At 41.3% G+C, this 12,189-nt stretch overlaps 1 protein-coding gene across 1 annotated transcript in view; it reads left to right on the top strand.

Annotated features, from left to right (window-relative positions):
* The window catches only part of LOC146785871 (uncharacterized), a 91,199-nt gene extending 82,414 nt beyond the window's left edge, over nucleotides 1-8,785 (top strand). Inside the window, exon 2 of the mRNA XM_085635246.1 lies at nucleotides 3,876-8,785. Within this exon, the coding sequence (XP_085491372.1) occupies nucleotides 3,876-6,674 (2,799 nt within the window). The 3' untranslated portion in view covers nucleotides 6,675-8,785. The remainder of the gene's footprint in view (nucleotides 1-3,875) is intronic.
* The last annotated feature ends 3,404 nt before the right edge of the window (nucleotides 8,786-12,189 follow it).

The raw sequence follows: 12,189 nt of genomic DNA, 5'->3' as shown, positions 1-12,189 counted from the left end.
TTCAGAATGCAGATGAGCCTCACCTTCCTGTGTTTGTGGATGTCTAGAGGGACTGCTCAAAGTGTAGCGGTCGGTCACCCAACTCAGACGGAGACAGACTGTCAGGGACAAAGAGCAGTAAGTACAGACAAATGTCCACTTTCTAAAAGTGGCATTTCTAAAACACTAATGTTAAATCTAACTTTACTACACCAGTACAGAGGATTTATCATTACCACATGATAAATAATAATCATGACAAATTATCATATGACACACTGAAAAGCTATTCCTAAAAGTGTATTAAGAAATTCCCAATGCTGGCCTAGGAGAAGGGTAGGCCTCAAAGTAGTGAAAAACAAAATAGGCTGTTTTTCACTACCAGGACATGCAAAACATAAAGGAACATGTCCGATCTTTAACTTACATATCATCCTGCCAGTAGGGTTACTTAAGGCCTACCTTAGCAGTGGTGTCGCCCCACTGCTTTTAAGCAGTGCAAAGTATAGGAAACATGAAAAGATAATAACTTTAGGTTATTATAATTTCTTGTTTACGCCAGTACTGCTTTTCGTGCTTTTTTGCAGGTGGGCGGGCTGCTCTGCTCTCGGAGCATGGTTCTGTAGAAGTGGTTTGCCCACTCCTAATTGCACAAGACTGTTTGGCCGGCCATCTCGGGGTGCCAAAAACAGTTATGCGCACTTTCCCTGCTCTCCATGCAGGCTGCATTACAGCCTGCATGGAGAACATCCCCAGGCCTCCATTTCCTGGCTGAGTGTCGAACCAAGATGCTCAGACCAATCACAATGCTGCATTGAAGCACTGTGATTGTTCAGGGGAGCCTGGATGCTTACCAATCTCAATGCTGCATTGCAGCGTTGTTATTAGTCAGGGGAGTCTGGCTGTGCTTCCTGCTCCTCGAGTCTGATGAGGAGAGCAGGAGCAGAGGCGCAAGATCGTCAGCAAGGTAATTGTTTCTATTATTTTTTTTTTACATTGTGCACTGCCTACCGTGCGTACCCTGCCAGCCCACCCGTGCGCACCGCCACCCGCGAGCCATGACGGTCGCACTTTCCCTTAGGTGTAACTTATTTGTAATAAAAGGGGAGTTTAAGGATTGGTAAGTAATTTTAAATGCCAAGTCAAAGTGGCAGTAAACTGCAGTGGTGGGCCTGAGACAGGTTTGAAAGGCTACTTGTGTGGGTGGCACAACTAGTGCTGCAGGGCCCACTAGTAGCATTTGAAGTACAGGCCCTGGGTATATTGTGTACCACTTTACATGGGACTTACTAGTACATCAACTATGCCCGTCAGGTATACACCAATGTCATCATGTTTAGGAGAGAAGCACGTGCACTTTAGCACTGGTCAGAAGTGCTAAAGTGCTCAGAGTCCTAAGGCCAACAAAAAGAATCAGCAAAAATGTGAGGCAAAAGGCTGGGGGTAAGACCACCCTAAGGATGACAGGTCTAACACCTACTATTCTTGTAGTTACCTTTTTTCTCCCACTGACTCTATCCTCTTGATGCCTACCCCTCTGCTTGAGAACTGCTGAGCTTGTGACCATAATCAAGAGAACCTCTTAAGGCCAGTCCCCCTTGAGAAACCAGCACCCACTCTTGCTCCACTTGTTCTTTTTGAAATTCCTAGACCATCTGGTTTTAAACAGAATGACTTAATACAGAACATCCAACCAGCTACAATCGAGATTCTACAAGCTATATTCCACCAAGACCACCCTGTATACACCTCTGACTTTATTGCATTGATCAAAACAGGAATCACTCGTTTGACCTCACTTTTGGTCTCCTGTCTATGTTTTCAGTCATACTTAGTGGTTTTACGTTTGAAGAATTAACACTCACTCCTCAACCAGTGGGCGTCCTCAGAGATCTGTGCTTGTGCCTCTCCTATTCTGGCTTCATACCAACTCACTATTAATCTTACAATAATGCACTGGAGTATAGTACTATAATGCATGGGATTCTACAATCCCTGTATGAAAACCCTAATCTAATTTGTGACTTGAGACACACCCAGTCACCTTTCATAAAGAAATGACATCAGAACTCAACTGTAATAGCTTATTATAGTTGAGTTCTGACATTACAATGCCTGATGCCAGAGCCATCAGGCATGGGATTGTCAGGTCAGGGAGCATAATAAAAGCAGCTGTTTAAGGAACAAAACAAAATGTTGATTTTCTTTCATCTGCTGTTATTCTAGTTTATAGTGACAAGCAGAAAGAAGAAACGTATGGCAATATATTTCTTTTTTGCACTCCTTAGGTAGTCACAGAAAAGTTTGAATCTTTCTGCATGTGTCTACACATTCTGAGGTACTGTGCCTTTAAAAAAAACTGGCTTGTATTAAATTGATTCTGCTATCTTTTTGAAACAATTATCTAACAGTTTATTTGTGTGTTTAGTTTTGCACTAGAGATTCTACTTTTATTCTTCATGTTTGCAAACATGCACTCTCTTTCATATGAAAAAGCTACACCCCAAGGATTTAAGTGATTTGAAGGAAAGGTGATTGTGTGACCATGTAGTATAAGGAATAAAGTACCCCTTGCTGTACACAGTAAGGATATTGCAAGTTACCTCGGTTTTCCATAACTATATAAAAGAACTTGGCCTTTGGCCTTGTTCCGGCATATGATCATGGAACTTCACGGTGACTTGCAGTATCCTATAATGTACACAGGAGATACTTTATCCCAAATATCATTTCAAGGGTGAGATACAAATATTCCTTTATTTCCTATCATTAATTCCACTAGTGGAGGCGCAAGTAAGCCTCTGCCTCAGGTGAATTTAAATTGGATAGTTCTGCCATATGTCATCCTGGACCCATTCAAAACCAAAATGATCTTCCTTCCTCTTCCACTTCCCAGACCTCTATCCCTAGTCCCACCATCTTTCCTCCCAACACTATTCACTCATTTCCATCTGCTTATAAACTATGCATCCATTCAACTCTTTTTCGACAACTACCACAACGACCACAGCAGGCATCCACATTTTCAAGAGACATATCACCAGATGCATACATTTTACCTACATCGATCCACCCAAGATTATCCCACAAATACTCATAAGGATAGTTCACTTGGCAACAGAGGAGCCATCACAAATTCCTCACGCTGTGGTTGCAAATCGATCTGTAGCCAATATCATTCCTGTCTCTCATGAACTGTATGCGCTTGTTCTCATTGCAGTCAAGTTTACTCCAAACTCAACACTGCCTTAGCAGCCCAAACCATCCAGTGCCAGGTTCCAGTTCAGATACTTTTCACTGTTGACCTCAAAACACTTTGAGGCCCTACTCCCCCCTCCACCTCCAAACACCCACCCATGTGAACCCTGATACCTCTTTTTTCAATTCCCTTCCTTTTTCATTTTTCTCTGACCCCTCTTGTGTTATTTGAGTTGTTTTTGATATTCTCCTCCTCTTTTCTCTATTCCTCACAGGTCTAGACATGATCTCTGCGTGTTTTCTACCTTGCTGTCTTCTTTTTCTCGCTATTTCCCTGATATCTCCTTCCCCTTTTTCTTGGTTTTCAATATTTTTTATAGCCAACATTTTGAATATTTACATTTTTTAAGACGTAACACTTAGACGTCTTAAAATTAAAAATGTTACTTTAGAAATATTGAGGTAATACTGCTTTACTGCTCGAGATCTCAATCACCAATCACTGATTGCACCTACTGTTCAATTCCGCAATTGCATATCTGTATTTATGCCAATGGTAAGATGAGAAGAAGCTACTTTTGACATCACACTGGTGTTACACTAAAGTCCTAACCTAATCTCCTGTTCACTTTCTGACCTACTTGTTGACTCTGAGTCTTAACTCATATGCTAACAAAAATCTTTCTTTTCTTTTCAAGATGCTGCTGAGTTTCCTGCTCCCAGTTTTTCTCCTGTTCCAGACATGCAATGGAGCAACACCCTGCATGAATGAATATGATTGCCCAAAAGACAACCAGGAGGTATATTCAAAAAAAGAGATCACAGAGATTCCAAAGTCCATAAATCCAAATGTTACTGAAATGTTCTTTGTGTATACAGGAATCTCAGATATCAAGAAAGGAGCCTTCGTGACCGTGCCTCAATTACAGCGACTAAGTTTTCTGGGAAACCAAATAACAAAAATTGACATTGGTGCATTCAACAATTTGACAAATCTTCACGAACTTGAAATATCAGGAGACCAAGATCTAGAAGAAGTTAAGCCAGGAGTCTTCACGGACCTAGAAAATATAAAAAAGCTGATCCTTAAAAATAACAAGATCAATTCATTAGAGAAAGAATTGTTTGATGGCCTTGTGAACTTAGAAGAACTTTACTTAAATATGAATGAAATCCCTTCCCTCCCAGATGGTATTTTCAACGCCCTTCTTAATTTAACTTTCTTACATTTAGCCAAAAATCAGATTACAGCTATTTCAAAGGAACATTTCAGCAAGCTCCATAATTTGAAAGTCCTAAGGTTGAATGAAAATAAGCTGAGCAATCTTCCGGATGGTGTCTTGGACAACCAGGGCAACCTAATAGAGCTCAACATCGCCAAAAATAAAATTACGATATTGCCAAGTAGTCTGCTACCTAAACTGAAGAATCTGCAAAAGCTCTTCTTAGATGGAAATTTATTTGAGGAGCTCCCAAGTGAGGTATTCTTTGGTCTAAACAAAATCAAACAATTAAAGATTAATTCTAACCAGCTCAGAATTCTCCCCGACAACATGATAGACAGCATGCCTCATCTTTCTGAGCTGGATCTCAGTGACAATAGGCTGACAACCCTTCCACGTGAGGTCTTCAAGAACCTTACATCTTTAGAAAAACTGTCACTTTTTAAAAACCAAATAAAAGTCCTGCCTAAAACAGCTTTCACTGGGCTGGCTAGCCTGATTGAATTAAACCTGGAAATAAATAAACTAAAATCATTTGATGCTGATGTTTTTTCATTTCTTCCCAAGTTACAAAAACTTTACATTCGTAAAAATGATTTGCAGAATATCCCATATGGCCTTCTTGAGCCCATGACCAAACTTTCTGCAATCTACCTTAGTGATAATCCATGGTTATGTGACTGCCGACTGCATTATCTATTGAACTGGATGAAGACATTTGCCAAGAAAGTGAAATTTGCAAATAAGGTGCTGTGTGCAAATCCTGAACATCTTAAAGGGAAAACTGTCACATCATTAACAATAGACCAATTAATTTGTTTGACTACTTTACCAGTTCTCACAACGCTTGCAACTACAGTGCTAGCCACAACTGTCCGAGCACCTCTACAAATACACACAACAGAGAAAATGACCACTAAAACCACCAGCTACCCCTCAACAACGACATTAATCACTACAATCCTTCCTTCTACTATCGGAAAAACAACATTGATGACTACTGAACCAAGTACAACTGCAATTCCAACAACAAACCAAATGGAAACTACATTAATTTTAACAAGTCCTCACATCAGTACAATACAACCAACAACAGCAGAATCCACTACAACAGTAACTCCAAACCCTCCTACAAGCACCCAAACTGTCATTCTAACAACCCCACCAACTCCTCAAATCACCACAACATGGCTCCCAACAGTAGAAGTTACAACTCCGGTTAGACCTACCACCAGATCAGTCATTGCAATAATCATGCCAACTACTCAGGTCCCTACAACTATACTTCAAACAACCAATCAGGTAGCTACAACTGTTATGACTACAACCCCACAAATATCTACAGCCATCATGCAAACAAGTCCTCACCTCACAACTATTATGCCCACAACCCTACAAATGGCAACAACAAAAATGCTAACAACCACTATAAACACTTTAACTTCCTTGCCCACAAATTCTAACATTTATGTGTCAACCACCCCACAAACAACGACACTGTTCTTCACTACCATTCGACAAACCACTGCAAACATTGTGGGAACACTACCTCACATCACTACAATTACGTTATCCACTCCGACGCAAACTAGTACAATTGTTTCGTCAGAAACCACTAAAATAATGACAACTTTTTCACCAACAAAGCCTCGGCTTACCACAGCTGGATTGATGACTGTTTCTCAAAGCAGCAGCCATGTCACATCACCAACACCCCAAATCACCTCCATTATGACAACTAACATTGTTACTACTGTTCTGCAAACACTTCATATGACTACTACCATTCTGACAACCACACCTCAAATGACTTCAACAGAATTTGTTTCCCCTGTCCATATTAGAATGAATAACTATGATGCACAATTTGAGACATCTGCAACATTGCCCTGGACCAAGTTAACTTCAACATTCACTCAGGCAGCAGGATATGTAACAAGAAGCAGACCAGCTTTCATGGTGACGTCACTTTCGGATCTTCCTGCATTGTCAACTACTGCAAGAGAGACAGCAGGTGCCACTGAGATAACTCCTTATTTGGAGACATCCTTCAACACTCAATCTCATGCAGGGACATTGCTTTTGGGTTCCAAGCTTCATCATTGCCAATTATTTCTTATTTTATATCTGTCCATGCTGTTTGTGGAAATTGGCTGTGCTATGTTCTTGTTGAATTTTGTGTACCAGCTTTACATTGCAGTTCAATTTAAAGAGATGCCTCTTGAATCAGTACGATTGATCAGCATATATGAAAGACGTTCCCAATGGATTTAATGGACAAACTTGATTTAACTCATAGAGCAAATATGCGCTAATGTCTCACAACTGTTTATTATAAAGAATAAGACTATACATGAATACTCCACCAATAGACAATGTCAATATAGCCAGGGTTTGAGTGCTGCTAATCAACAAGCTAATGCTTATATTTCTAAGGGAGTTATAATACCAAGAGAGTGAAACATTGAAAGTACCGGTTAACTGACTCTTCATAGCCTTCTTTTTGGTAAGAGGCAAGGTCCCCTTTTCATTCCAAACAAACTACTACAGCTTTTCATTCAGCCTCATCTCCCCATGATAAAACATCTTGTGTATTCTTATTTTATTTAGCTGGTGCAATATCTGTGTAGAAAGGATATTTCAGGTTATTCATATGCTATTTCTCCAGTGCCAGGATTTTGCGTGGGAATACTGTTATTGTGCATGAAAGGTAAATGTAAAGCTTGTTAAGAGTTCTATGTCAGTATCCATGAAAATATAAAAGAATGTATCACAAACACTGGGAAAAAGCCAGCAGGAACACCGCCCAGAGTGGAGCACTGTCAAAGATGTGCCACAGAGTTGAAGAATCTACAGGCAGTATAAGGAGAAAGTAATAACATAACATAATATTCAGAAACAAAAGTCCACCAACCCAGGCTAAATTTTTTTTTAAAAGTTTAATTTGTCAGACTGCAATTTCTGTTTCATGTGTCGTGTTTCATGGATGGAGATTTGAATATGCAGGTTAGCTGGCCTTTGTCGCTTTTGGTCGCTTGTAGTGTAGTTGCACCATGTTGATTTCTCCTTAAGGATTCATTACGAGCACCCAGTAAACATGGATCTCCTCTGGCCTCACTGCTAGTCTCTGTACTGATGAATACCTGCTTCCAGGGCTTGAGACCCACCTGCCAAGGATTTGTTAGGCCTGCAGGCACTATGTGAGAATAGGAGGGGGACACCACTCTGTGAGACTAAGCCTGTACTCAGAAGTGTAGGTTTAAACTGGATCAGGTTGTACCTGTGCCCCCAACTGCAGTGTAGCGTACCCTATACAGTGAAAAGACACTGTGCATAAGATGCCTTTGATCATTTCTAGACAACACTATATAATGCAATATTGTCCCTTGATTTCTTGTGGGAAGGCGCAACGTGTGTCAGAGCATTTCAGGATCAGAGGAAAAGAGAACCTTCTTCCACCCAACCTAACATAAACTATATTTCTCTCCTTGCTCTAAAGATTTAGTCCATGTCCATTAGTACCCTTTCTCATGCACAACCATTCAAGCATAAACTGGTGTTTACTCTACAACCAAAGTTAAAGGTAACACTCTTAGGAATTCTAAATTGACTGGTAGTCCCAAAGGGCCAAGACAAAAGTGTCAGCCTTAGTCTTTACAAAGGCATATCTTCCTTGACTTATGCATACATTATGCTTTCCGTTCAAAACAGTTATAGTGACATTATAGTTACAATGCAAAATAAAATAAAAAATATGACATTTCCCAATTATGGTAAGCTGTGCAAGCCATAACTTGTCCCACTATTCACTGTTCGTGACTACAAAACACTGACCACATCTCAACTTACAGCATTGTTGACATAATTCATGGGATCACATTTGGCATCTGTGTTGACACCATTTTGGGAAGAATAGTCGATAGGTTTAGGGTGTGTCTATATGCCCACCCGCTCTAATCCCCCAATGTGCATTGCTGGTCTATAATATTGCCTGTAAATGTTTTATACAAATTACTAAACCAGAAAACTGTGGGAATATGTACAAGCCCCAATCGCCACGGGAACATCACTTTTTGTGACGTTTCCGTGACGATAGGGCCTTTGCCTTATTTACAAGGCAGAGTTAAGTCACTTGACGTGGCTTAATGCTGCCTTGTAAATAAGGCCCCCTTTCGCGCTATACTTAGTGTGAAAGGGGTGGGCAGTGGGTGTTGCGGTAGGCGTTCCACTGCAACACCCATTGATTTTGACGCTGCCCCCTATATACAAGTGCAAAAACAATAGTTGATGGACAGAATGCAGAACAATGTCATACATTCACCCCAGTACAGAGATCTGGGCCTAAATCCATTGTTTTTTTGCTCACCATGCCATTCCAGTGTGAACCCAGCCATATGCAAATCAGTCTTGACCCTGTGCCTCATGGGAACAGTCCAGCCCGAACTGCCAAGCCAGGTCCTCCCTGGACTGGAACCAAGCATCCTAGGACCGGTTTTGGGGTTTCACCCCTCTTCAGCCAGGATAGCTTGATTCCAGTGGCATGGAGAGCACGGGACTCACGTCTGAGCATACCCGTCCCACTCGGGGTGACAAATGCAAAAACAACAGTTGATGGACAGAATGCAGAACAATGTCATACATTCACCCCAGTACAGAGATCTGGGCCTAAATCCATCGTTTTTTTGCTCACCGTGCCATTCCAGTTTGAACCCGGCCATATGCAAATCAGTCTTGACCCTGTGCCTCATGGAAACAGTCCAGCCCGAACTGCCAAGCCAGGTCCTCCTAAACCCCGAAACCGGAACCTAGGATGCTTGATTGCGGTCCAGGGAAGACATGGCTTGGCAGTTCGGGATGGACTGTTCCCATGAGGCAAAGGGTCAAGACTGATTTGCATATGACCATGTCTGAACTGGGGTGGCATGGTGAGCAAAATAACGATGGATTGAACCCAGATCTGTGACTGGGGGTGAATGTTTGGCCAATGTGCAACATTCCGTCCATCATCTTGTGTGTTTTCCTGTTCGCCCTATGTGGTAAGGGTATGCCAAGACGTGGGTCCCGTGCTCACTACGCCACTGGAGTCAAGCTATCCTGGCTGAAGAGGGGTGAAACCCCGAAACCGGTCCTAGGATGCTTGATTCTGGCCCAGGGAAGACATGGCTTGGCAGTTCGGGCTGGACTGTTCCCATGAGGCACAGGTTCAAGACTGATTTGCATATGGCCATGTCTGAACTGGGGTGGCATGGTGAGCAAAATAACGATGGATTAAACCCAGATCTGTGACTAGGGGTGAATGTTTGGCCAATGTGCAACATTCCGTCCATCATCTGGTGTGTTTTCCTGTTCGCCCTATGTGGTAAGGGTATGCCCAGACGTGGGTCCCGTGTTCACTACGCCACTGGAGTCAAGCTATCCTGGCTGAAGAGGGGTGAAACCTCGAAACCGGTCCTAGGATGCTTGATTCCGGTCCAGGGAAGACATGGCTTTGCAGTTCGGGCTGGACTGTTCCCATGAGGCACAGGGTCAAGACTGATTTGCATATGGCCATGTCTGAACTGGGGTGGCAGAGTTGGCTAAAGAACGGTGATGGATCAAACCCAGATCTGTTGACTGGGTGTGAGTGTTGAATTGGTTCTGATGCTCAGTCCATCACCACCCCCTTTTGTACCACTTTGTTCGCCATTGGGGTGGCATGGTGAGCAAAATAACGATGGATTAAACCCAGATCTGTGACTGGGGGTGAATGTTTGGCCAATGTGCAACATTCCATCCATCATCTTGTGTGTTTTCCTATATACAAGGGCAGCGTAAATAGGAGTCAAAATTAAGACCAGGGAAACCTGGTCTTAAGTTGGCGAAAAGAGGATAAATGCTATATTTCTCCTCGTTTTTGCTTTTTCCATGTGTGCTTCCTTGTGCAGCACATATGGAAAAAGCAAAAAGCCTTTTATTGTTTATGTACAGGCAGGTCCCCTTCCTGCACATAAACAATCTATAAAAAAAATGACATTTTGTGACTTCCATGTGCGCTGCATTAAGCAGGAGGACCCTCCTGTACATAAACAATCTTTCCCCTGAATGCAGACACCCTTGCACCCTTTCCTGTTCATTTTGAATTTGCACTCCAAAGGCTGTTTAGAAATTCTTTGGCAAGGATCTTGGCAGTGGTAAGAGAATACACTTCAAACAGAGTTAGTTAACAGTATGACAGTCCGCCGCAAATTGGTCATTATTTTAAGTAATGAAAAAAAGCAGCTGTAGTTTAAACATGTTTAGGGTTTAGGTTTATCAGTAATTATTTGTTGAATTGTAATGATCATGAATTTACTAAACCATACATATATTACAATTTTCACAAATTCAATATTTTTGTAGACCATGAATATATTTGTCTGAGTTTAAACTTCTGTTTTCATAAATGAAATGTTTTTTTCCACTTCAAAACAGTGAAACATTGCAATATTGGGTTTCTATCACTCCAGTGTGTGTGTGTTGGTACGTTTATTTTAAACGACAGAATAAAGTATATGTATAGATTTTGTAAAAGGTTCATTTTGAAGGTTATTCAAATTATTACTCAAATAGGTATGTTTAATAATTTACTAAACTGTTATACATTAACATTTAAAATAAATATGAACTGTTTTAGAAATATTTCCTAAATAATTTTTGTTTTCTCATTTATGATTCAAAGGTTGCAAACTTTTCACTTTTAACATCTGTGTTGTTGGAGGTCATTTTATTTCAATGTTACATCCTATTTATTGTCTTTTAAAATTTCAGAGTGAAATGTCTCTACATATATCCATAAGTGCATTTATGAACCATTCTCATCTGACATAAACATGTTTTCAGGAAAAAGATATTTCCATAAACATTGTATATCGATTGACTTTACCACATGGTAATATGATGATATTGCCAAGAATGTACATTTAGCGGCACATTTAAGGGGATTTGGCGCAGAGCAGCGCAGCAAGTCACCTTGCTGCGCTGCTGTGCATCAAAGTGAAAAGGCAGGAATGCATCATATCTATGGCATACGGCACATTCATTTATTCAGCGCATTTGTGTACTTTCCTCCTGCGCTGGTGCTGGTTTGGCAGCCTAGCGTCAACGCAGGCATCCTTGCCCCCATGGTGCATAGGTGGATGTGTTGCATGCAGGATTGTTTTTGTGCAGGAAGGGGCACCCTCCTGCACAAAACAATCCTAGTAGGCTTTATCCAACGAAGAGAAATACAGTTATTTTTCCTTGTTGCACTTCTCCTGGGGAGGTGTAAGGCTTTGGCGCATCCCCAGGTTCACATGGTCTTGTAAACCTGGGAAAGTGTCAACATCCATGGGTGTTGCGTGGACCCATGGAACGCCTCCCTAGTGCTGAGTAAGGCAAAGCAGCGATTTGCACTGCCTTACTCCAAATCTATGTAGCCATTCAAAGCCGTGCACAGTCATTTTGTGTGGCCTCATAAATATGATTTGGTGGTTGCCCCGTCGGAGTGTCACAAAAAATTACACTACGGCGGCACAAGGGGCTCGAAAATTTGCCCCTTAGTTTGTGTTTTACATGGTTGAAGATTGTATAAAATGATCCGGTACAAATGATTTTCATGCAAGATTACTGTGGCTTCGGTTCAACAGTGATTTTGATGAACTTTCATGCCCACATTGTCTGCAAAAAAGTGGCTTCATGTATACTGGTGTTACGTGGGAATTTTAATGATTGCAATTTTGATTTTAAATTGTTTTTTGAAGTATCTGTATACACTGAAGAAAATTGTGAGATT

Source organism: Triturus cristatus, chromosome 11, assembly GCF_964204655.1.
Source record: "Triturus cristatus chromosome 11, aTriCri1.1, whole genome shotgun sequence".
Taxonomy (NCBI): Eukaryota; Metazoa; Chordata; class Amphibia; order Caudata; family Salamandridae; genus Triturus; species Triturus cristatus.
This window is presented reverse-complemented; position numbering and strand designations above follow the sequence as displayed.